This window comes from Gopherus flavomarginatus, chromosome 2 (genome assembly GCF_025201925.1).
Source record: "Gopherus flavomarginatus isolate rGopFla2 chromosome 2, rGopFla2.mat.asm, whole genome shotgun sequence".
NCBI classification, from domain to species: domain Eukaryota; kingdom Metazoa; phylum Chordata; order Testudines; family Testudinidae; genus Gopherus; species Gopherus flavomarginatus.
Genome location: NC_066618.1, coordinates 224,454,524 through 224,479,922, shown reverse-complemented (window position 1 = coordinate 224,479,922; position 25,399 = coordinate 224,454,524). Strand labels below are relative to the sequence as shown.

The window sequence follows — 25,399 nt, the reverse complement described above, 5'->3', positions numbered from 1 at the left end:
TTTCTAGAAGTTTATAATATATTAACTAAACTATTGCTGTATCTAAAGTAAATAAGGTTTTAAAAATGTTTAAGAAGTTTCATTTAAAATTAAATTAAAATGCAGAGCCCCCCGGACTGGTGGCCAAGACCTGGGCAGTGTGAGTGCCACTGAAAATCAGCTTGCGTGCCACCTTCGGCACGCGTGCTATAGGTTGCCTACCCCTGATACAGACTCTTGCACTGCTTTGAAAGTGAAGTTATTGTTCTGACTGGCACTTGGCTGCTGCTGCCAGTGCCATCTTTTGAAGATGTAAAACCAAGATCCAGACTGCTTGTGGACAGAAAAAGTCCCCTGGCACTTTCTGAATGACTAGAGACTCCAAATCCATTATCCAAGGTTAATTACAACTCAGGTAATTATATTCTGCTTACTGAACTTACCTTGGTAGTTTCAAATGGCTATGAATGGTGGTGGTGTTCTTCACTCCCTGTTCTAAGTTGTGGTGTACTATAGTTGTATGCAGTTAAACAGTTGCTGCTTTTCATCCCTAAAGTGGCCTCATTTAGGCTACGTCTACACTACAAGTTAAGGGCATGATTCCCAGCTAGCATGGGCAGCGGTGGCACAGGCTAGCTGTCCGGAGTATGTACTCATGGGGTTCAGTCAGGTTTGTACTTGGGGTGGCTAGCCCATGCTGCCATTATCACTGCCCCCATTACCACAGCTTCGCTGCTATTTTTAGGGTGCTAGCTCAGATGAGAGCTAGTGCATGTATGTCTGTGTGAACTGGGAATCACACCTCTAGTTCATAGCGTAGATATAGCTTTACAGGAGTGAGAAAAAGATTCTATCAAGCCATTTCTTACTTCCCGGGGGGACTGTGAGGTTTAACTGTGTAAAGTGCTTTGAAAGGGTCAGATAAAACATGCTAAAGAAGTGCAACACATTATCATTATCCTCAGTCCAAGGCATGAGCACACATTTCAAGAAGAAGGAATAATATAAACCATGGAATTGTAGCCCCATCAAAGAGTTAGTGACACCTACAATAAGGTAAATAACTTACTCCCTGTTTCAGTTCTTCTTCCTAAAGAAAAATTGGATCACCAGAGTTAGATTAGCCAGGATTTAAGTGAAGAAGAGAAAAATAAATGCAAACTTGGGAACAAGGTTAGAAGTCCTGGATTAACTAATACAGCCTGGTGCACTTGGACAGAGCCCTGATCATTGGGGAAACCCCCCACCCCAAAGAGCCCACAGGCAGAAAGGGGGCAAGGTGGTGTGTCATGGGGGGCGGGTCCCTCTGCATGCTGTGGTGAGAGCCAATGGGTCAGAGCAGAGAACTGGGTCAGCTCCATGAACAGGAACCACTTTAGGAGGAGTGAGTGATGGGCTCACTCTCCAACAGCCCCTGGGGCCTTCGGCCCCCAGGGGCAGGACCTGACCTCCCACTCAGGGCCTCTCATCCCTTAGGGACAGGACCCCACCTCCCTGGGGGTCAGGGAATGTTGGGGAGCCATCAATTACCATAGTCCCCAAAAACTCCCTAGATTGTCTCCAATGAAGCACATTGGGGTCATACTCTATTTAGAGTGGCTAGTCATCCTCCACATTCTAATTATAATACAACTTTGTACCTGAAAAAATGCACTGAGGCTGACCACCCCCATAACTCAAGACAGAGCATGATCCTTACACCAAAACTCAGTTCTAGACAACCATATTACTAATACTTCAGTGCAAAGGGCATCCGTACTGGAGGCTGTACATTCCACGCCAGTTCCTCTCCTCCTCCCTGCCCATTCCCTTCCACAAAAGTTTGTGTTTTTCTTGAAGAAGGAAATATATGTCTAAAGTGTCCCCGGCTGAAGGGAAAACTCCATCACTTTCAGGGGACTTATTTTCCTGCTGGGAGGGCCAATTTTCAATAGTGTGCTAGCTCTGATGGGCCATGCAGGATTTAAAGGGCCAGAAGTATAATGCACGGCTGAGGCCCCTTTTGCAACTTGGGAAGATAAAAAGGGATTTTCCAGCTTTCCTTTCTAGTCTTAGAAATACACTTGTATATTGCTATCTGCATTTTTGAAATGGGATCCTTCAGGAAAGTGCTTTCTTTTAGTGTATTTTACAAAGGATTTTTTTTCTTTTTTAGTGAAAAGGAACAAGTACTGTTAAGAAGATCCTTCCAAAGTCCTATAGTCAGAGGGGCTGCGTTGTCAAATTGCTTCATCTGACAGAACGACTACTGAAAGGAACAAAGCTAAAGGAACTAGAAAAACTAGCTCGGTACCATCAGCCAGGATAGGAGGCTATACACTGTACAGTGTTGGCATAGCTATTTACCATTGGGGATTAATTGTTTTGTTGCCTTCTGTACATCCACCTTTTCTATATTCAGTATGTTTTCAGTGGAGCAAACTATAAATAAACCAGAAACCGAGCATGTCTTGAAAACCTTTGTGTAATGATCTTTGTATGGCTGCTCCAGAACCTGATCGACCAGCATTGCTGGATCTCTCCTCACTAACTAGCAAGGTAGTACTGCACCACAGTGGGCTTTGTTTGCATATTCAAGTGAATTTCAATTATTTATCAGTAATACTTAGTCTACTACACTGCTTTCAAGTGTTGTCCAATTCATTTAGTGATAGTATGACAACAAAGATATGGTGTTAGTACAGGAACCGTATCATGTGGGTACACTATTGATCCTGAAAACCTATGTATTAGAGTGGCAAAAGCTAAGAGAGAAAATTGATGGGAAACAAAGCTTTTGTAGGAGGAAATATTCAAGTTCTGTAGTGTTTTATTAATATGATGAATCTCTCTTTCCTATGTGACACTACTTGACTGGCCCCTGTCCATTTCATTTGACTTTCAAGTGGAGCACCTTACCTTCAGTAGTTTCATGAGGCCTTCCAACTGTACCATCAGCTCTCTCCGACTTTCCTGGAGAGCAGACATCCTCTGTTCGAGCTCATCCTTCCGCTGTCTGAAAAATAAGTTAGGATCAGAGCTAATACTTCATAGAGTCAGCTTTACAATTTCTGAACTGCATCATTTTTTCAGGTCAACTGTGGAGAGTATATTAGTGAACACATGCGTTGAATTTAATATAATGCCCAGAAATCAGGGGAGATTGAGAAACTAGGAAGTTCCATGAAGTTAAGAGTGTACAAAGGGCTCAGTATGATGGTTGGGGTAAAGCAAGTACTGACACTCTCTCCCCAAACAGCAAATGAAGAAGTGTTTTTCAGATTCACACAAGTAAGCTTACATTTGGAAGAGTGTTAGGAGATTACTTCAGAACACGAGAGTCTGGCAGGATTATTGACACTGGACAAGTAAAGATGGGAGAGCTCAAGAGAATTCAGAAATTCAGCCAGAACAACAGAGAGAGGTGGCTTTTCAGAGGCTGGAGTCCAAGCTATTACATGTTTTCAGTTTTAACTCTTTTGAAAATAGCTTTTGATGCTGCAAGCCAAATTCTATGCTCATTTGTGACCGTGTAAATCCTGAGTAACTCCATGCATGCTGGTGAGGTTACTCCAGCCTTAAGCCCATGTAACATGGAGCAGATTTTGATTCTGTACAAGTACAACCTATGGTAATCTAAGCAGGAGAATTTGGTATAATTCTGCCTTCAACTATACAAGTCCAACTCTCACTGATGGCTGTGGGAGTTACACCCATATAACAGAGGGTTGAATCAGGCCTATGGGATATACATAATCAGATTTTGGGGAGGTCACTATCATATTTAACCTGGAGCTGCTGCCCCCTGCAAATTACAATATTATTGATAATATTTTTAAAAGTCATATTTTAGATTAGGTGATATTTTATACATTCTTTCTACTATATTTTTATATCCTATCTATACATATAAAACATAATGAAAGATGGTATTTGATGCATCCTGTAATGCCTGTAAATTGGTGTTTTTGTTCTACTTCTCCAAAATTGAGGAAGGTAGAAGTCAGCAATGTTAAATATAGTTCCTGGCTAGTAAAAGCCAGACTGTGAGCCCTTTAACCACAATAAAGGAGTTACTCACACAAACAGCACCATTGACTTCTATGGGACTACTCACATGAGTTATTGCTCACCAACATGAGTAGATTTGGCCCTAACATACCAAGGCTTTGTTTATTCTTCTAGAAGATTCAAATATTTTCTACTTGAAATTTCCTGTGCTTGGATTTTCCCCTGAGTATCTAATGGTTGGAAAAGCTGTGAATTGTGGAAAGGAAAGTGGGTTTAAGAAATTACAAACAAAAACAAGAGAAGTCATCTACCCAATTCAAACTCGCATATCCTAGAAAAGGTCTCAGTGTTTACTCATGTTGTCTTTTAGATTCATTGCACAGGGAGAGAAGCATTATGCTATCACTTGACATACCTTTTCATGTTCATTTCATCAACTGCACTCTGGAGCTGTGCTTAGAAATGAAGTTAATTCTATATTTTTGTAAATGCCAGCATATATATCCTATATCCTGTCATGAGAAGGTGGATTATATGCAAGTCCCATATTGAGGCATCTGAATAAATTAAACAGTGCCAATCCTAATTGGGCATGTGTTGTGGGTGTAGGGAAAAGAACTTCCATTCTTAGTGAACTGATCTATATTTTCTGCTCTTTGTGCTATTTTGTAGATTGTAAGGGCTACATTTTCATAATTCATTGCTTCAGGAACACCTGCATTGCAGTTAACTGTGTTTGTATGCATATTTTATGGGCACACCTCAGGATATATGTCTACACTAAACTTTTTATACCTAGAGTTGGTTGATTGCCAGTTATCTTGAGTTACTTTTGTGTAGGCTAATGCAATTACTCCCCACATGGTACTGCCAGTTAATAAGCTGGGGAGTGTCCATGCTGGCATTTACAAAAGTGTTAAGCACCTCAAGTAACTGGCAATCAATTAACTCCAGATAAAAGAAATCTAGTGCAGACATATCCTCAGTTTTGAAACTTTATCCTCACAATTTAATAATAGACAGAAATAAATGATCAAGGGTCAAATTCTGCTCTCATTTATACCAGAAGAAATTGAGAATTCCTCAAAACCAGAAAAGACTCTGAAGCTAAATATTCTGGAGAATAGTTTCTTGAAAAATTGAGGGTCATGTAAAATTTAGCTGTGGGTAAACAGACAGGTGGCCAGAGATGTGTCTTAAGTGTGAAGATCAAATGCAAAAAGTATAAACATAAGGCAGAAAATCACTGCAAAGGATGTTAGATGTGTTCTACAGATCTGCAAAACTCCAACATTTCTTGATGTTATAAGACTCAAATTGTCCTACACTATAATTGCTCCAAGTTCCGAAGTCAATGGGCTACATCCCTAGCTGGAGTAAATCACTGTGGCTCCACTGACTACCTTGCAGTTCTGCTGATTTATACTAGCTAAAGGTCTCACCCAATATCTTGTTTAATGTACAGGAATTTGGGATTTTGCCAAAATTGCATGAACAGTTAAAGGAAACCCTTTTTACTCTTAACTGATAAGCATTAATCTGGACACATGCGAAGCAGTACTGACACAGATTTAAAGTTATCTGATTATTCTGACACAATATATGAAAACAGGAAAGATATCTCAGTTGACAGAACCCAGTATTGGTGCCTTAAGGCCACCCAGTGTCAGGAAATTTAAACTAGGCTATTATGTTTTTAATCTGTGCTGCAAAATTCAATAGAATTAATCTGCTAGTTCTACATCAATCTCTGGATTTAAAAAAAAATTAAAATGAACTTGATTTGTCAACTGAATATGACATTAATATTCAGTAATATTTACTAATATTGTAAACATGTTTACAATAGATTTTAGTCATGATGCACAGGAGCTACATGAATAGTCTATTCTGTGATGTGTATTTTGATGACATTCAATTCTGATTTCCGAAGCTCGTGCTGAATGTCACTTGCCCAGCAGCAGAAGGTAATTCTCTATGCTACTACACTAGGTATCTAGAGTCATTAAAGAGGCAGATCAGTCATAAGAAGAAAGCATTTCTGTTTCCAACTAGTTTATCTTAAGATCATATTGCAAATGTAATTATTAGCAAAACAAAGATTTATTTTTAGGGGAAAAGAGGCTAAAAAATTAAAATCATACAGCATTTGTAAACAAAGATTTTTCTGCACAGTTTCAGCCTAAGATTTTCTTCAGATATCAGGTGGCTGTCTAATGGTACCAGCAACAGGTTACTGCATGAAGGAAAGCTGCAAGGAAGTCCTCTCTTATCTTGTGGGCTCTAAAATCTACTCTATTGAAAAGTTAATATGAAAGTTTTAACTGGAGAGGAAGCACTTATACACACTCTATTCTCTGTATACAGCAACTAGTTTTAAATTATTCTGATCTGATGTTCAGTCTGGCTCTCACACTGCTCTTCAGGATTGGTACATTCACTTTGGACGGTGTTTATACTGAAGCTGACCACTGCGACAATCTGGTCAACTGTCCTTGTAGCTGAAACAGCCAAGAGTTTCTCGGTTGTTGAAGCAAAAATGACCAATATAACCTCGTAAAAGGGCCATTCCATTCCTAGCTCTCACGCTATAGGATGCTCCATGGCTCTAAGGGACTCTGAGGATCTGTTCCAAAAGGTGTTGGGTTTTTTTGGCAGAAGTATTTGTTCTGAAATAGCATTGTTTTCCCCCCACATGATTATGATAAGGTGTTATTTATACATATTGGCGCAAGACACGGTTCCTGTTCCCAAAGAGCTTACAACCGAAATACCTGATCTGGCATCACTTACACATATGCTTAATTTTAGGCACATGAGTAGTAAACAGGACTATTCACATGTGGAAATTTTAAGCATATACTTCACTGTGTTCACAGTCAAGGCCTATACTGAATTTAAATTAAATAGAACAAAATTACACTGTTCATTAAAAGAAAAAAAGAAAAAAATAAGAACAAAGAACAGGAATATTTTATGTGTTTACCCTTATCTACACAAATCTGTTTCCAGGAATTCTTCATGGCATATACACCTACCTCAGGAGTCGGAGCTCTGCAAGGAGAGTGGGGTTCTGTTGTGCCTTCTCTGGTGTGGGCTGAGATGCCTGCTCATGTTCAAGCCGCAGCCTCTGGATCTCCTGTAAGATTTCTCTTGGGGGAGGATAGTAAGTAAAAGACTAAAGGTCAGTGCATTTCCATAGAACCAGCTTAGAACATCACTATTAGAATAAGGACTGTTTGTAGCTCTGAACTAATAAGGATACCATGACTAGGCTCCAAACACCAGAACATCTCAGCTTTAGTGAAACAGTCATCACTGGAACAGGTTTGCTGATGTTTGCTATAGTCATAGAAAGAGAGCATTTCTGCAAGACCTTCATAAAAAAGACCATAAAACTAGAGCCCGAATTTCAGATGCCCTCTGTGGAAAGCAGGGACATAGATCCTGTGTGGCTCACCTAATGAATTCCTCACCCTCATTCCAGGGCTGGTGCAAGGATGTTTCACACTCTAGGCGAAACTTTCACTTTGCACCCTCCCCCGTCCCCAAGCCCCCGCCCTGAGCCCCCCCCTGCAGCAGCTCTCCCCCTCTGCCCTGAGGCGCCCCCTCCTGCAGCTGCTCCCCATCCCCCACCCTCGGCCCTGAGGCACCCCCTCCCTCCCCAGCTCACCCCTGCTCTGCGCACGAGCACGCCATTGCTGCTTCACTTCTCCCGCCTCCCAGCCTTGCGGCGCCTAAGCTGATTGGCACCGCAAGCCTGGGAGGTGGGATAAGTGAAGCAGCCATGGCGTGCTCGGGGAGGAGGCGGGGCAGGGGTGAGCTGGGGCGAGGAGTTCCCCTGTGTGCCGCCCGCCCCTTACTTGCTGCAGGTGTCCCTCCCTGAGCTCCCCTGCCCCAGCTCCCTCCACCTAAATGCCGGTGGCAACCAGGGCAGCCGAAGAGCCGGCCACCGCAGTTGCTGCCGAAGAAAATGGCATCCCCCAAATCCTAGTGCCCTAGGTGACCGCCTAGGTCGCCTAAATGGTTGCACCGGCCCTGCCTCATTCTCTCCTGAATATTCTATGCTCCACATTAAATCAATAGAAACTAGAATAATATCTGTCCTGTTTTCTACATCAATCAAGCACACATCGTTTGCACTTTTAAAATGCTTTTAATTTAACTATGGATCTGAAAGACAGCAGCTCTTCAGGGGAAAGTACATTTAATAGGATTTACTAGAACGGAATCGATGTATAAGAGTGCTAACAGAGATGCAGAGCTTTGCTGAAGAGAGGTGAAGCTTATTGATGTTAGTGACAGACTCTTTCTTCATTACATTTTGGTGGGCATCAGATACAGTACTCAGAAAGCAGACTTGAGCTATGAAAGATAAATTAACACTAGAGCTGGTGGAATTATACTACAGTGACAGAAGGTATCGCAGAAATCTGTGATAGAAAGGCATCTGGTTTTGGCCAGTCCTTATCTACCCAACAGTAAAAGTAGAGAACACAGAACAAAGCTCTGCATGACAACATAAGTTACTGTTCAGTGATTGTGGGTCTGACATATAGGGCCAGATACTCAGGTGGTGTAAATCAATGTAGCTCCACTAAAATCAATGAAACTAGGCTGACTTACTCCAATTGCGTATCTGGCCCCTAATTCCAAAGACTTCCCATTGCCTGTCCCCCAATTTCAGCTATGTCTGTATCAAAGCCTAATTTTCTGCTTGTCTTTTTACAATCAGTGCTTCTTTTATTTATCACACACAGATTGTGTTTTGGAGATTTTAATTTTCTTCTCTAGAAACAGAAAAAGGGCACTAAAGATTTTCTGGTTTTAGAATCAGAATAGGATTTTTATTTTTAACCCTCTGAAAGGGTAACTGCAAACAGTAAAAATATTTACAACTACCCCGCAGCATGTAACCATCTACTTTTCAAAACACAAGCTGATTCTGTAATGCCTTAAGAGTGGCTCCCCACAATTTTGCCACAAGTATACTGGTACTGGCTATGTAGGCAACCAGTCTCCCATCCTGATAAATAGATAGATCTAGATCTAGAGAGAGCACATAGACAAAAACAAGTGAGAAGAAATGTTAAAAACAAACAGACGTACATTGTGTGTGGTACTAAACAAAGGCAGGCATTTTCTGGAGACTCTTACCGGTTCTTATTTTCAAGCTCTGCAATCAGTTGTCTTTGTTGCTTATTTGCATCAATGGTGAAAGAGATATCTGAAGCACCTCTCTGCTGACCCTGCTGCTGCTGCTGCTGCTGCTGTGAGAGAGAGAGAGAGAGTTTGGCTGCATTATGAAAAATGTCCATGCACTCATCTGCACCTAAAAGTGTGATTAACAGTTGTTCAATGAAATCTGCTTGCCGATAGCATTATGTTAGACTTGTCAGCCCGGATCCTCAAAAGGTATTATTTAGACACCCTGGAGCCTAAATGCCATTGAGGACCTGGGCCCTCTACACTACAATAAATAAATGAATAAATAAAATAAAACTAAACAAGTATCCATATTATGTCATGTTCCACCAATGGTGCAACAGCACAATTTAGTAACAACAGTGTAATCACTAAGCTAGACAATGCTTGAATGTTTACCACCATGTCATTCCAACTTGCTCCAAGGAGCTTTCCAGGAAACACTGATAAAAATGCCTGATCCCATCTGCAGCAGTGGCTTCACACTGATGAAGCTGCACTGTTACTGGCAGCTGCTACAATACAGCTCCTAATTATTATGCTGTAGACAAAGCTATTGAGACTTGCAACATGAGAAAAAAGGAATTTCCACTCAAACAAAAACCAAGACTAAAATTCATCTCACTTCACCTCCCAAATAAAGGAAAACACATTTGCTTTCCACTTGTCCCAAGAACCTTTAATTCCTTGAAAGCACAGCAGATTTCTCCACTTTAAATCCTCATTCATCATCCACTTTTCATTTAGGCTGTAGTTCAGTGCATGGTTCATGTGACTGAATCTCTGATACACCTTCTACTGACATGTCAGAAGAGCTGTTCCATAGCATTTAATATACAACAGAACCATTTTCCAATTAGGGGATTTCAAACCCATCTCACTACAGATTTGTTGGAGTACTCCCTTTGTTGTGTTTGCCAGCAAGAACCAAAAGTCACTGTGTTTATTAAAAATATTTTCTACAGTGATGCAGTGCAGGGATTAATACAACCATTGGAAGTATCCTAATTAAGAAAGACATCCAAGTAATTGTTTTGTCCTCCATGGTGTACAGATAAAGATTTAAAAATTGATCATCTGAGTTAGTGCCCTCAGCTACTGCAAAGGGGACTGTCTCTCACTTTAAGAATGATCTGAAGTGTAACCTTAACACATGGGGCCTAATCTTGAGCATCTCTTCTACAGTGCTTGGCAGATTTAGCCCTCAAAAAGGAAAATATATTCCTCTTCTTGCTAGACTCCATTCCACATAATGCCTAGGGAAAAACACATTTCTGGTTTTAGTTAGTTACTTAATTTTAAAACTTTAGTTTTAGTTACCTGGATATTTTCCCACTAATATTCTATCCGTCAAGGAAAACCGCAGCACATCCAAAACGGAGATCTAACAAATGCACTGATAAACTGTACAGTTCAGACAGAAATAACTGGGCCCTTTAGTCCTGCACGTCCAGCCTTAGCAATGTCTCTCATAGGTTTTTTATCTTCCATTTGGCTGCTAAAGTGAGCTTCAGAATTTGTAGTTGCCACATTTGTTCTAAGAGCTCCTGTTCACAGAAGGCCTTTCTTTGCTTTCTCCTTTGTAGTGTATATTTAAAAGACATAGCAAAATGTGGTATATTGGTGGGGAGGGGAAAGTTTAGCATATCCATCCAAACCACATCTGGTTCTTGTGTGTGTATACTCAGTGCTATGAATCCCTATGGAGCCAAAGATGCCATGATGATAGGTGCTGCATAGAAAACTCAGACAGATACGGATGATATTTCAGTCTTCCAGAAGGGTTTTCCATCCACACACGTAATTAGCAGGGCATTTTGGTTACCTAAAGAATTACCATCCTTAAGCAATAAGATGAACCAGCTAAAGATGAGAGGTTGCCTTAAATTTGAGTGGAGCTGCATTCTGAATCCGACAGTGACTGATTGTCAGGTAACGGACAGTGAGATGATCAGACTGTGTGCATTTCTTCCTGCTACCCTCGCTCCTTCAATGTTGTGAAGTCTTATACGATAGATGGCAAAAAACCCTGGGCCAAATTCATCACCACAGCAGCTCAACTGCCTTCACCTGATTTGAATTTGGCTCACAGTTTTAATATGAACAACCTTGCCTTATTTGGCTCTTTCAGCTGACCCCACAGTATATATCCCAAGAGTGAAAATGTGCTTCCTGACATTCTGTACAGAGCTACTTTTCATTTAACTTTCATTTATGCTTCTTTGGTCTATCAAATGCACTGAGATGGAAAAAAGTAACTGGGTTGACCTTATTTATGCCATTTAAGATTTTATACACTTCAATTAGGTTCCTGCTTCAATGTCTTTTAATTCTGAATATAGTAAGTTTTTAGCCTGTCATCCCTTTCTATCCTGTATAATCATTGCTCTGAAACGAAAATGAGAGCCAAGGCTAATGCAATGGGTCATTACAGTCATCCTGTCCAAGATCACTAATTAAAATACTCAGCACTTAAGGCTCTGGTTTTTGAGCTAAGGAATGAAATAGATTCACCACCTCAGTTTTTAATCTTTAAAGTAAATCGTTAACCTATAACCAGTATTAATCTAGGCAATATTTTCAAATCCAGTTTGAGTTCAGAGATCCCAAACGATCTTCGTGTTTTTGGATTTGGAGATGGTAGAATAATGGTAGGTGAGGGCAGTCAGTTAGTTTCCTTAGTTTGAATTGTTTAAATATCACTAGGTTAAATCTATACTCTACATTGTTAACATAGCTGCAAGAAAACCTTCTTCTCCATTACATAACAATATCTTCCAATCAAAAAATCCGTGAACCATCAAGGTTGTCAGATATAAATTTTCTGATACTGACAAGCCCTTGCTTTTCAGAAACGAGAGCAAAAGGAAGCTTTTACATTCCCCCAATTAAAACCACTTACTGATGCAGTAGTCTCTGCTGCCAGTCTCGCTGCATACCTGGCGATCAGTCTGTGCTCTTCATCTAGACGGCCTGCACTGTCAAGCATGCTGCTCAGAGTTGGGGTGGGGGGAAAAGGAGAGAGACATCAGTGTTTAGAAAGCACAATACAGTCACTTTATCACAGTGTCCATCATTTTTCATTCCAGAATTTACAAGAAAAATACCCAGAACTATGTTCAAACATGGGTTTGGCTTCTAACAAATGCTACCCTTAATTAATAACCTATCCTGCTTTGCACACAGGTACTGACAGGAGGTGAGAAGGCTCAGTTCACCCTGGGTTACGCTGGCTGGTGTATGCATAACCCAGGTGTCTCCTGGCAGAAAATGTGGGAGAACTGAGCCATGGTGGCATAAAGGGCTCATCTGACTCCGTTGAGGGGGAGGGCAGAAATGCAGCTGGCCAGCATATAAGCATTGCCCTACGGTGGAACCTCCGACATGTTTCTACGTGAATCCCTCCTAGGGTGAATCCCTCCTAGGGTCCAGTTGCCCTTGTTGATGCAGGAGGGTGAAATCTGCAGAGCCCAGTCAAGTCCAGGATCACTGAACAGTGTGTGATTTTTATATATGAACTTCATTGAATCATCTAGAAACACAGCAGGTTTCAGCCTCCTCTCTCAGTTTCTGATACTTGGAGGTAAATTTTTAGATCATCATGCGGGGACAAGCCATTGCCCCATAACTTCTATTGATTTTAAAATTAATAAAATCCTGCTACCTCTTACAACTATATTGGCCACTACATTTTCAAAAAAAGTTTACTTTGGTGCCTCATTCAGAATATTAACAAAGATTTGTTATTAGGAAAAAAAATAAAAAAAATTACTGCTTATATTGTAGAATCACTTTAAAATATCTCAACTGTTTACATTTCTTATTCTAGGAATATCAAAGGCAAATCAGATCATTCACCTTATAGGCTAGTCACTTGACCAATGTTATTTTAAACGGAGGCCATATTTTAGTCAAACAATTGCAAAATTAAAAAACTGAAAATCTGTGAATGTTCTAAATAGGTACAACTTTAAAAAGAGCCAAGCAGACCAAAACCAGCTAAAAGGAAGAAAGATGAAAATAATGACTTGATCCTAAATAACATCTTCAGAAGCCAAGTTTCAGCTCAAAGAGTATTGCTTTTAATTATATACAAGAGAAAAGAAATAGTAACGCAATAAAAGGTGTTACATAAGAGTGTTCTACTTTGGGATGCATTAGAAATTGGAGAGATTCCTATAGCTATATCTCTCACAGTAACTCAAGGAACCAGAAGGTGCATCTTTTGGTTGGGGGTCTAATGCTTGAAGGATTCCACTGGAAGTTAGAAGCTACGCTTGAAGGATGGGTAGTGGCTTGGATTCACTGGTTGGCAGCTTGGAGCCAGAAGCCTTATTGAATTGTTCTGACTTGTTGAGGTAATAGTAAGAGAGAAAAGGAAACTTTGTCTTATACTCAGAATACCAGTGAGACTAACAGAGTGCTAGAAATTCATCAAAGTGATGAAGAGTTAGCCAGAGATTCGTGCTGGGTGAACTAAGCCTTGGTGGCTGACTATTTATTCCACTTCTGATAGTACTTGGAGTAGAAAGGAAATAGTGGTCATTTTAGTTTAGTAAAAATGATGTTTAATTTATTTGACTGTATATACAAGAGATTAATTTCTACTCTCACTTACACCACTGATTGTAATGTACTCTTGGTTTACCCTCGTGTGAAGGAAGAACCAAGCTCAGAGTGATTTTCCCTTTTTGATTGTGCAATTGAATAAATATCCAGTTTATAATCTGCTACATTTCTTCTACATACTTCATCTACAGTACTACTATATTACCCAAGCGAAAAACAATGACCCTCACCCCAGGGGAATAACTCTCAGTCCCACGAAATTACACAAACCATGTAATAAGGATTAATTTAGTGACAACATAGTTAATTTTCAGTATTTTTCAATAAGACATCACATTGTAACAACTGTGACAAAAGTGGGTATTCCAGCATCAATTGTCATTTGTATAGCAATTTACAACCATATTATCAACCCTGAAAAATCACAGATTATGATGTGGATTGACAGAGTAGCACAAATCTGGAGTGTAGTTAAAAGGATTAATTGAAATAATTTTACAAATGAATAAAATCACTTCAACTTTCTGGTTCTTACAGTTATCGCACTTTATATTAAATGCCTTGGGGCATGCACTTACACATAGACGCATATAGTATGGTACATATTATAGCAGTGTGTGAACTGTGGGCTAGTAATGCCTCAAGTTATTTGCACAAATGTTCTGGAATTTCAAAAGAAATATAATGAAATGCGTCTGTTGTACGTGATCATTCACCATTGTGTATGAACAATATGTTTAATCTGGAAATTCCAAGATTTAAGTTGCAGAGTTATGATGTGCCATAATTCATACGGTTATACTTTCCCCCACAACTTCATGAATAAAGGTGGAGTGTGATATTAAAGCATATTTACAAATTATGTGTAGAATTTGGGATATTCACAAGAGTGAATGAGGTATCCCTTTGAGAAATCTCATGATTTTAATATTTCTGATGTAAGGTGTTTATATGAATGGCTGATGAGCCTCAAATATTTAGAATGTTAAACAGTCATTCCAACACTTAATTTCTTTATTTAAAGACTTTGTAATAACTTTCAGGCTATTAGGCTTACATCATTCTTATTGTCATATGGAGCGAAGTGCCAATACTGTTGCTGGTACAATGGCACTGCATAAAACCCATATATTTTGGTAACAGAATTCATGAGACCATTTCTGGCTAATATACTGATTCTGAAACCTAATGGATGGACTTGCACCCTCAGTTTTGCTAAAGTAGGGAGTTGAGGTGGGGAAAATTAGACTATCAGGCATTTTACCTGAACTCTCAAATTGCAGCGTTTCTCCACTTTTCAAAGAGAACTTTTGTATGAATATTACTGGCAAATGCTGATTCTGTTTTCACATTTTTTTTGCTCGTCTTAGGAGGGCGACTTGACAACACGCTGTTTATTGTGTTAACCTATTCTTTACTTCTGTGACTCAGGGCCGCCCAGAGGATTCAGGGGGCCTGGGGCAAAGCAATTTCAGGGGCCTCTTCCATAAAAAAAATTGCAATACCATATTCTTGTGGGGTCCCCTGCGGGGCCCAGGGCAAATTGTCCCACTTGCTCCCCCTCACGGGCGGCTCTGGGAAAAATAAACCTTCTGCATCTCAGCACAAACCTAGTTTTGAGAAAACTTCTTTACAAGGTATCACTGGTTCTCAGCATCAGCTGGTGCTAAAAGGCACTAAACTCATTAAAAGGGTTGGACAAATATTTTCCATCAAAACTTTTTTTGGTTCGAAAACTAGGGGTTTTTAAAAAGCAAAAAAAAATCATGGACAATGTCTGCTTTCCTTCAAAATTTGTTGTGGTGTTTTTTAATTGAAAAGCTGAAATTAGTCTGCCAAAACCTGAATATGGTTTGGGGTTGCAGAAGTGTGTGGCAAAATATTTGCTGCTTGCTGTGTTTGATTGTTTAAAGAAACAATAAAAAAATTCCGTTTAAAAAAAATCTAAAACTTTTGAACCACCTCAGCTTGTGACCAAACGCCTGAGTCCATCCAGTCAGAGATTTTTCCAGATTTTGATACTCTGCTGGCTTCCTTGACTCATATCTGTCTCCATAACTTTGTGTTCATTTAGGTTAGAACAGCCATACTGATTCAAACCAAAGGTCCATCCAGCCCAGTATCCTGTCTACCAACAATGGCCAATGTCAAGTGCCCCAGAGGCAATGAACCTAACAGGTAATGGTCAAGTGATCTCTCTCCTGCTATCCATCTCCACCCTTTGACAAACAGAGGCTAGGGACACCATTCCTTACCCATCCAGGCTAATAGCCATTAATGGACTTAACCTCCATGCATTTATCTGTTTCCTAGAGACTGGCTCCATGGGGTCCTTCACAAACTGGAGACGATTATTGTGGGTTTGTCTTTAGTATAGACTATGTACATACTCCACAAACTGACCATTTGAGCTTGGTCCAGAATCTGGGATGAGCCTATGTTGTGAAAACTGAAATGCTCAAAATAGCACATGCATTTGAATGGACACAGGGTGCTAAAATTAAATTAACCCAGGGGTTCTCAAACTGAGGGTCAGGACCCCTCAGTGGGTCAGGAGGTTATTACTGGGGGTCACGAGCTGTCAGCCTCCACCTCAAACCCCACTTTGCCTCCAGCATTTATAATAGTGTTACATATATAAAAAAGTGTTTTCAATATATAAGGGGGAAAGGGGGTGTTGCACTCAGAGGTTTGCTATGTGAAAGGGGTCACCAGGATGAAAGTTTGAGAACCACTGAATTAACCCCTCTGGAGCCTCAGGGAATGTAGGTGAGGGAGTCTCCCTTTGTAGAGTTGGGAAGGATATTGCTTTTCTCACGTGATCCCTTCCCCAGTGGCTAATTTTAAATGAAGCTATCCTCCCCTGACATGGATCTCCCTGTGGCACTGAAATTAAATATAGACTGTAATTTGGCATTTGAGAAGTTAAAGGGATGGTAGCCCTAATGGAAAAGCTAACAGCTTGGCTCTTCTGCAAGCCTCAAACTGCTGAATGAGCTTCAGTGTAGGGAAGGCTGTGCCTCCCAAAAAGCTTGGCCCTGCCCCCTATCCAACCCCACCCACTTCCTGCCCCCCGACTGTCCCCCTCAGAATCCCCGACCCATCCTGCTCCTTGTCCCCTCACCGTCCTCCAGAGACCCCCCAGCACCACCCCGGGACCCTACACTGTCCCCTGACTGCCCCAACCTCTATCCCCCTTCCCCCCGCTGAGTCCTGACAGACCCCCAGAATGCCCACAATCCAATTCCCCCGTTCCCTGTCCCCTGACCGCCCCGCCAACCTCTGCCCCCTCCCGGTGCCCTGACTGTCCCCGAGACTCCCTGCCCCTTAGCCAATCCCCCCCCCAGCTCCCTCCTCACCCAGAGCCTCAGCGCGTCACATCCAGGGCCGTCCCTCAACAGCGGTGCAGCATGATTCCGTCGGGGCCTGAGCTCTGCCCCGCTCAGTGCCGTGTGGTAAGGGGGCGGGGCTGCAAGCTCCTCTCCACTCAGAGCCCTGGGGTAAAGGAGGTGGGGCTGTGAGCTTCGTCCACTCAGCACGGAGTTCATAGCACCGCCCCCTTGCCACGTGGTTCTGAGTGGGGCGGCGCTCAGGCCCCGCCGGAGTTAGGCTGCAGCTGTTCAGGGACAGCCCTGGATGTGCTGAGGCTCCAGGAGAGGGTCGGAGGCAGGGTCAGGTCGAGCTGGGGCAGGAGCTTCAGCTGTTCCTTTGGGGGCCCTGCGGAGCCCGGGACAAATTGCCCCACTTGCCCCCCTCTGGGCAGCCCTGCTGTGACTTGTCCCAAGAACAAAATTATATGGAAAATCAATTTAAAACTGTACTGTCAAAGAGCTCACAGAACAATCAGAGCTGATGGTTTGAAATCCATGCTGTTGATAACAATTAACTTATCATCTCATCTTCCTACTCCCTAAGTTTTTGTTGGCTTCTCATTTCTGTGAGAAGACTGCTACATTCTTGGAAATGTCCTCATCCTCACAGGAACCTGCGCAGCCAGGGTCAGCATTAGTGGGTAGCAAGCAGGGCAACTGCCAGGATTAGCCTTTGGCTTCAAGCCCACGCGGTAGGGCTTTGCCTTCAGCTTCAGAAACATTGCAGAAATCCAATGTGAGAGCAGGGAAGGGAGGCAGGCTGGGAGCTCACTCCTTAGTTTCTGCCCTGGGCCCCAGCAAGTCTAACGCTGGCCCTGTGCATGGTGCTTTCAAAAGATGAGCCTGGGAACTTAAATGTGCAACTTTGCTAAACACTAAAAATCATGGCCTGAATAGAGACACTGGATTTATGGCTTATTATAACCATCTGTAACCACTACCAGCTTCCCACCTATCCCCCTGCAGCTGCTTTTCCTCCCTCACTTCCTTTCCTCCCTATGACTAGAGGGGTGTCAACGGGCCACGTCACCTTGAATGGTCCCTTGAAATGTGTGTTAACTACTTATACTAAACTATTTGCTCCGTCCTGCATTTAGCTGTGATACTCTTGAGTTATTTTCCCCGGCCTGAAGAAGAGCTCTGTGTATGATTAAAAGCTTGTCTCTCACCAACAGAAGTTCATCCAATAAAAGCTATTACCTCATCCACCTGGTCTCTCTAATAACTTGGGACCGACTTGGCTACAACAACACTATATGTAACATTCACAGAAACTATTTCCTGTGCTTACAGGTACGTTGCCATGAATCACTACCACGAAGACAGAACTGTTCTGCCTCAACAAGCCCATATTAATGTTTACAAATCCATTAAAACAACTGTTGTTTCTCTTTTCCTTGAGCAGGCTGCTGCAGGTAGAGCAGGCTCTTTCTGACACCGCATTAGCTAGGGGTTCCATGAGACTAAGGCTCCTAGCTTCTGCTGCAGGTTTTTCTTGGGAAGACTCTGAATTCAGCTAACGGTTAATAATCTAAAAGAGTCTAGTATCAGAGGGGTAGCCGTGTTAGTCTGTATCCACAAAAACAACGAGGAGTCCGGTGGCACCTTAAAGACTAACAGATTTATTTGGGCATAAGCTTTCACAGGTAAAAACCCCACTTCTTCAGATGCATGGAGTGAAAATTAGAGATACAGGCAAAAATATATATTTGTAAAAATATATATTGTTACTCACAAAAGCTTATGCCCAAATAAATCTGTTAGTCTTTAAGGTGTCACCGGACTCCTCGTTGTTTTTGTGGATAAAGGAGTCTACTTTGTTCTGGTTTTACCAAAAGAAGAGGGCATGACCATGGTGTATTAAGATGGATACCTCACCTTCACGATCATCTCCTATTCCTTTCACTTGAGTTGGACACTATTCTTTGGCATCGGGAAATAGCTCAAATTAACGATATTTCTCATAAGGTTTCTTTTCTACTGAAGCAATGTCTCTTAAGACAGTGAAATGGGCTCACTCTGGTTTAATCTCTTCAGCCTAAATATGGGAAATTGAAGTATTTGCTGCACCATGAACATTGTGGGACTTCCTGCTGTAAGTTTGATCAGAACTGTGCAATAGCTTAAACTGAATGAGCATCAGCTTGCCTCACAAAGCCCAACAAAGTCATTAGTCAGTAAGTAATATGGGCTTCTCGTTGTCATTATTGGTTACAAATGCCTCCAGAATATGTAATTTTAAAATCGCAGGGACCAGAACATACTGACAGTGGATGCTTTGGACAACTTAGTTTATAATAAACAGATTGTTTCCTTGTTTATATAGTCCTCTGAAGTACTGAGGATCACCACATTAAACAAGCCTGTGAGAAACAGAAAGTGACTGGGCGTGGGGAAGGGGGCGCTGCACTTTCAGTGATAGAAAATGAAATGTAGGAGGTAAACATATGCAGTGAAAAGTAATATTAAAAATCAAATTTATTTCCAATGCACAAAAGAAGTATTTTGAAAAAAATATATTGAGGCTGATCCTTCACTGATATAGATCAATATGTTCCACTAACTTCTCCAGAACATTGATTTACATCCATTGAGGATCTGGGCCTTTTGAGTTTTTTTGGGTTTTTTTGGATGGTGTCCCTTTAAGGCTATCAATGAATTCTTATTTTACTTTCTTGTGACTATTATGTCACCGGGGGAAGGGGTCAGTTATTTGTTACCAAATGTGCTGCAATATCTAAGCACAATGACTTAAGTCCCAGGTGAAGTTCCAGCCCTAATCATTGTTGTCAGTAATATTTCAATATATGTAAGAGCCTCAACACTATTTGAAACTATGTGACATATGGCAGGTGAGCTACCAAAACATGATTAATAGTAATCATATCTGTCTTGAAAGCAGACCTCACTTAGCACTTCATGATAATAATAAACTTCAGTTAGTTATCAGGTAATATGGTGCTCATCTGAGGATAGCCAGTGTTTATAGCAGTGAAACCCTACAGAAACACCAGGTGGCTTCTGAATGATGGCTTTCTTATCTTTCTCTAGATGTAACTATTCTTTTCCTCTCTATTCTTCAATTGGTAGCAGAGAAAAATGTAAAAAAAACATTATTCGCTGCATGACTAAGACTACTGTCTCTTGAAGCTAATTTTCTGTGTCAAAGTCAAGTTGGCAGCTCATATAAATGATTGAAGCTTTTTTTAATTAAGGATGCTAGGACTGCGACCTTTAAATGTCAGTAATCAGATGTTTTGTACTTCAATTATTTGCACAATCAAGGACTTTGTCATTCATTCCCCAGCTACTCTTCAGAAACATGGAAGGGATGTGCTATGGAACTATTTATATCTTGTTTTTGCTGCACATGCGGAGACCAGGGCTGGCTCTAGGCACCAGCAAACCAAGCACGTGCATGGGGCGGCATATTTTCTGGGGTGGCATTCTGGCCATCATTTTTTTTGCTTCTGTCTGCAAAAGCCTAGAGCTGGCCCTGGCCCTGGCAGTAGTAGGGCGTTGTGTGAGGGGGGCGCCCTGGGGCCGCTGTGGTTCGCGCTGCGGGGGAGCTAGCTAGGGATGTAGCCCATTGACTTCGGAACTTGGAGCAATTATTGTGGCTAGGCTGGGCAGGCTCCAAGCGGGGCACATTCGGGCTGGGATCTGCTCCGCAGAGCACACTTAGCTCCCTGCAGGTGCTGCAAGGCGGCCACCCCCCAGCGCTGCAGCCGGACGAAGCGACTCGAGCTGCCCAGGGACTGAAGCAAGGCGGCCAGAAGCAGCAGCAACGGGGCCATAAAGGGTGGGATGCTGGCCTGCGGGCTGGCCCTGGAGGCGGGAGCCCCACTGGAGGGACCCTGGGCTGAGGTGCAGCCCAGGAGCCCCACTGCTTACCCCGATTCTGCTAGCACCAGACCGGCTGGAGGCAAGTGGGGAGTGGATGGAATCAGCACTGGTGGGGGGGAGCCCAGCACTGAGGTGGCGGGGGTGTGGTGGGGGGAGGGAGAGAGCCCAGGGCTGGGGTGGCAGGGGCTGTGGGTAGGGGAGGGCACTGGGTGTGTGTGTGGGGTGAGAGCCCAGGGCTGGGGTAGGGGGTAGCCAAATTTTTTTTGCTTGGGGCAGCAAAAAACTTAGAGCTGGCCCTGGTGGAGACCACTTTAACTGTATTTATGTGAACCTGCCACTATAATAGGAAGAAATTTTACTGATATCTGGTACAATTAGGAGGATAAAGGACAAATGCCAGCAGGAAACACTGACAGAGCGCTCTGGCTGGTGTTCTCCTCTGAAGTAAAAATGCATCGTGAATGTGACACATTCAAATTTCACTAACCTAGGGAGGGAGAGTCACTCTGAACATATTTCCATCCAGCCCTATTTCAGCCTTATTTGGCAGCTGCTAAGCAAACATTTTTTTTTTTAAAAATCTTGCTTGTTGAAATATGGAGACAGACATGAAATTCCACAGGATAGTAGCATTTGAAAGGCTTGTTATCCGATCTTCTCACTCCAAAAAAATTCAGTCTGCTGTCTAGTACAGCAGCAAGGGAGAGTAGTAAATTCAAACTGGCCCCATAATCCAGGAGCAAACTCTGGACTACACTAAGGGCTTGGGCAGATTCCTTCCTCCAATATACATTGATAGTTCCCACTGGCTTCAGTAGCAGTGACATACAAGTCTGAGAGCAGAATTAGACACTAGCATTTTAGAGAGCCGCTGCACTCACTCTCCAAAGAGAAGCTGCTCACTGTCTTCATAAAAAGGGTACTGACACAACATTTCTTAGTGTGTTATCTGAAGTGACATGCTACAACAGCAGTAGGAAAATCTGAAAGTAAAAACATAACTGAAAAAGGTGGGCACAATTTCGTAAGAAACTCCACACAGCTTATTTCTGACATGTTTTACAAAATGGAAGTTACTTACCTGTAACAAAAGATTCTTCAAGATGTGCGGTCCTTATCTGTATTCCAACAAGGCTACACATGTGCTGCATGTTTATGAATGGAAATTCTTTCACATAGCATCTATTATTCTGTACCTGCACCCTGGATCTCCTTGTGCTCAGTAACAAGGGTATAAAGGGAGATGTGGACCAACTGCCTCTTCAATTCCTTCTCTACCGTGAATCTAGTCATAATCCGAAGCAGAAGGGAGGAGGGCAAGTAGTGGAATAGAGATAGGGACCACACATCTCGAAGAACCTCCAGTTACAGGTAAGTAACCTCCATTTTTTCTTCGAGGTCTTCGTGTGTGTTCCACACAAGCAGTAGTCAAATATCACCCTCTGAGGATGCAGGTGGCACAGTTATCTGTAGCATTGCAATTTTAATGGCTGCACTGGCAGAAGCAGCTTGGACCAAACCATAATGTTTTGTGAAAGTGTGGATGGAACTCCAGGTTGCTGCCTTACAAGTATCCAGCACTTCTCAAAGAGTTGCTACTGAGGGTGCCTATGCTCTAGTGGAATGGGCCCTCAGCCCGTCCAGGGGAGGTAAATGTGCTGAGAGCAAAGGAAGATACAGCCAGAAATCCATGGCTCCGAGCAGATATTGTTTGTCCCTTACTCACTTTGTTATAGCAACAAATAGTCTTAGGTGATTTTCTAAACAGGTTCATTCTTTTAATGTAGAATACCAGTGCTCATCTGTCATTGAGAAAGTTAAGTCTCTTTATCTCACTGGAGGCATAAGGCTTCAGGAAAAATAGCAGTAAGTGAATTGATAGGTTTATGTGGAACCTGGAAATTACATTCAGCAGGAACTTTGTAAGGAGGTGAAAGGACACTTTCTCTTTATAAAATGTGGTATATGGCAAATCAGCCTTGAAGACTCTCAGTTCAACCACCCTCCTGGACAATGTAATGGCAAGTAGGGAGGCAGCCTTTAAGGACAGGTGAGATATCAAGCATGCAGCCAGTGGTTCGAAAGGTGGCCCAGTAAGTGCTGAAAGTACGAGATTGAGGTCCCACTTTAGTCTGGCCCTTTAGGAATCTGTTACTGGGTGAATAAAAATAGAACAGACATCCACCAGAGGGTGGAATGCCCTGATAGCTTGTTACAGTCCACTTAGCAGCAAAAAGAAAGACCCGATGGTTTTGAAAGTGAGGAGGTGGTTTAAAAGAGCAGGAATACCTGATGGCCCCAATAACTGATTCTAATGCACTAGGTAGAAAAATGACTCCATTTGGCTATGTACAATTTTCTGGTAGAATCTTTCCTGATGCAATTAAGAATAGTTTGAATGGCCTCTGAACACGAGTGTTCTAGCTCTGATGTCCATCCAAATACCAAGCCGTGAGGTGGAGAGAGTCCAGGTTGGGATATCCGATACTGTCATTCTCCTGAGTTAGCAGCTCTGGGAAGGGCTGAATGCTGAGTTGCTGGATTGACATTTGTAGGAGGACAATTGGATGCAATGAGAATGACTTGTGCTTTGTCATGACGAAGCTTCTGTAGAACTTGTGGTAGTAGTGAGATTGGAGGGAAGGCATTCCTCGGGTGGCCTGTCTAGGGAAAGAGAAGGACAATGCCCCTGGAGTCTAGACTTTGTGCTGCTCTGGAATAATAGACACTGAGCTTCTTGTTTACTTGGGAGGCGAACAAGTCCCAAGATGACACTCCCCATTAACTGAAAATAGTTGTTGTTCAGCACTGAATTGTGTAACTTCCACTTGTGATTGGTGGCAAAGCTAGGGTTATTCGCCAGTGAGTTCTGAGCACCAGAAAGGTAAGTCAAAGAAATTATTGTGTGGTTACAGATGCACCAGATCTGCCTCTATGCACAGTGAGAAGGATCATAGCTCTCCCTGTTAGTTTATATAGAAGATGGTCGTCATGTTTCCTGACATTATCAAGACATATCTAGATCATATGAGTGCTAGGAATGCACTGCATGCCTGTCTGATCGCTCTTAGTTCCTAAAGATTGATATGTATCCTGGCCTGTTGAGGTGACCATGTACCTTGAACCATGTGATTGCCCATGTGGGGTCCCCAGCCTATGAGGTACATATCCATGATTATGGTCACATTGGGTGTAGCAGGTAGGAAAGGGACTCCAATGCACATATGTTTTGGATGTTCACCAGATGAGAAAATCCCTGGCATTGTGGTGTTCATGCTGTGTCTGTCTGGTGTAGTAAAAGCCTGGCTCAGGCCAGTATGACAAGAGAGATATGTATGGCAAATGGTATTATGTAAGTGCAGGAGGCTTTGTGGCCCAGCTGAGAAAAACCTGGACTGTTATTTGGGGTTTGTGAGAGACTTGGTTTATCACACTGTTCATGGCATGAAGTCTGAAGGTATGCTCCTGCTGCAGTCAAGTTCAGGGTTGGCCTTATAAAGTCTATGAGTAATGTGGGAGCCAGAGCAGACTTGTCCATGTTTAGGCAGATCCCCATGGATGTCAAGAGGCAAAGCAATGACAAAGTTGCTCTCTGGACATCCAGACAGAATCGACCTGTTAGAAGAAAGTTTTAGTCCTCAGGGAATTCTGTGCCACCCCCCAAAATGTTGCATATAATATTTTAAAATTCTGCAAATTTTATTTGTCAATAAATAAATTTGGAGGCTTCAGCATGGCAGTAGGGAGCACAGACCACTGGTTGCCCAGAGGTGGGAGATCAGCCTGCAACCCTTTCCCTCACCCCACCAGGGACATAGACTCAGTGATGGGGCTGCACCCTACCCTGACACAGCGCAAGGGCCAGGCCTGCCTCAGAAACGCCTTGAGGGCACTGCTCCTCCATGCTAGGTGCATCAAGGGGCGTGGGCAGGCAGGCTTAAAAAGCCCGCAGGATCCAAGCGTATGTGTGGGAATCTAGGTGTGGGCTGAGAAGGTTGTGTGTGTAGCAATCTGCGTGCAGGCAGCTCAGTGTGGGGGCATGGGGATCTGCAGGCACAGGAGCTCATCGGGGGGTTCCAGCTGCAGGGGAAATGGGGCTCAGCAGGTGAGCCTGGGTGCTGGGGGAGTGGGGCAGGGAGTGCAGCTGGTTGGGCGTCTGGGTGCAGGGGGCTCATCGGCATGGGTGGTTTGGGTGAAGAGTGGTGGGGTTCAGTGTGGGGGGGTTCAACTGCAGGAGGTGAGGCTCAGCGGGCGGGGATTCAGGTGAGGGGCTCAGTATGTGGGGGGTTCTGGGTGCAGGGGATGATGTCTTGGTATGCGGGGTCCAGATGCACAGGGATTGGGTGGATGGTGGGAGCAGCTCCCCACACAGTGACCCCTGCCCGTGTGGCTGAGGAGCAATGGGGGTGGGGAGCATGTGCGTGGAGCTTCCTGCCACT

The 25,399-nt window shown here is 42.8% G+C and overlaps 1 protein-coding gene across 24 annotated transcripts in view; it reads right to left on the bottom strand.

Moving 5' to 3' along the window:
• Positions 1-25,399, bottom strand: part of DTNA (dystrobrevin alpha) — a 342,834-nt gene that overhangs the window by 34,030 nt on the left and 283,405 nt on the right. For 14 of the 24 annotated variants that reach the window (XM_050941967.1, XM_050941964.1, XM_050941966.1 and 11 more), the window contains 5 exons: positions 12,077-12,164; positions 9,127-9,230; positions 7,008-7,121; positions 2,878-2,974; positions 1,049-1,069 (listed from right to left, as the gene is read on the bottom strand). In XM_050941967.1, the coding sequence (XP_050797924.1) occupies positions 1,049-1,069; positions 2,878-2,974; positions 7,008-7,121; positions 9,127-9,230; positions 12,077-12,164 (424 nt within the window). The remainder of the gene's footprint in view (positions 1-1,048; positions 1,070-2,877; positions 2,975-7,007; positions 7,122-9,126; positions 9,231-12,076; positions 12,165-25,399) is intronic. The other 10 variants (XM_050941968.1, XM_050941986.1, XM_050941972.1 and 7 more) reach the window with 2 other exon arrangements.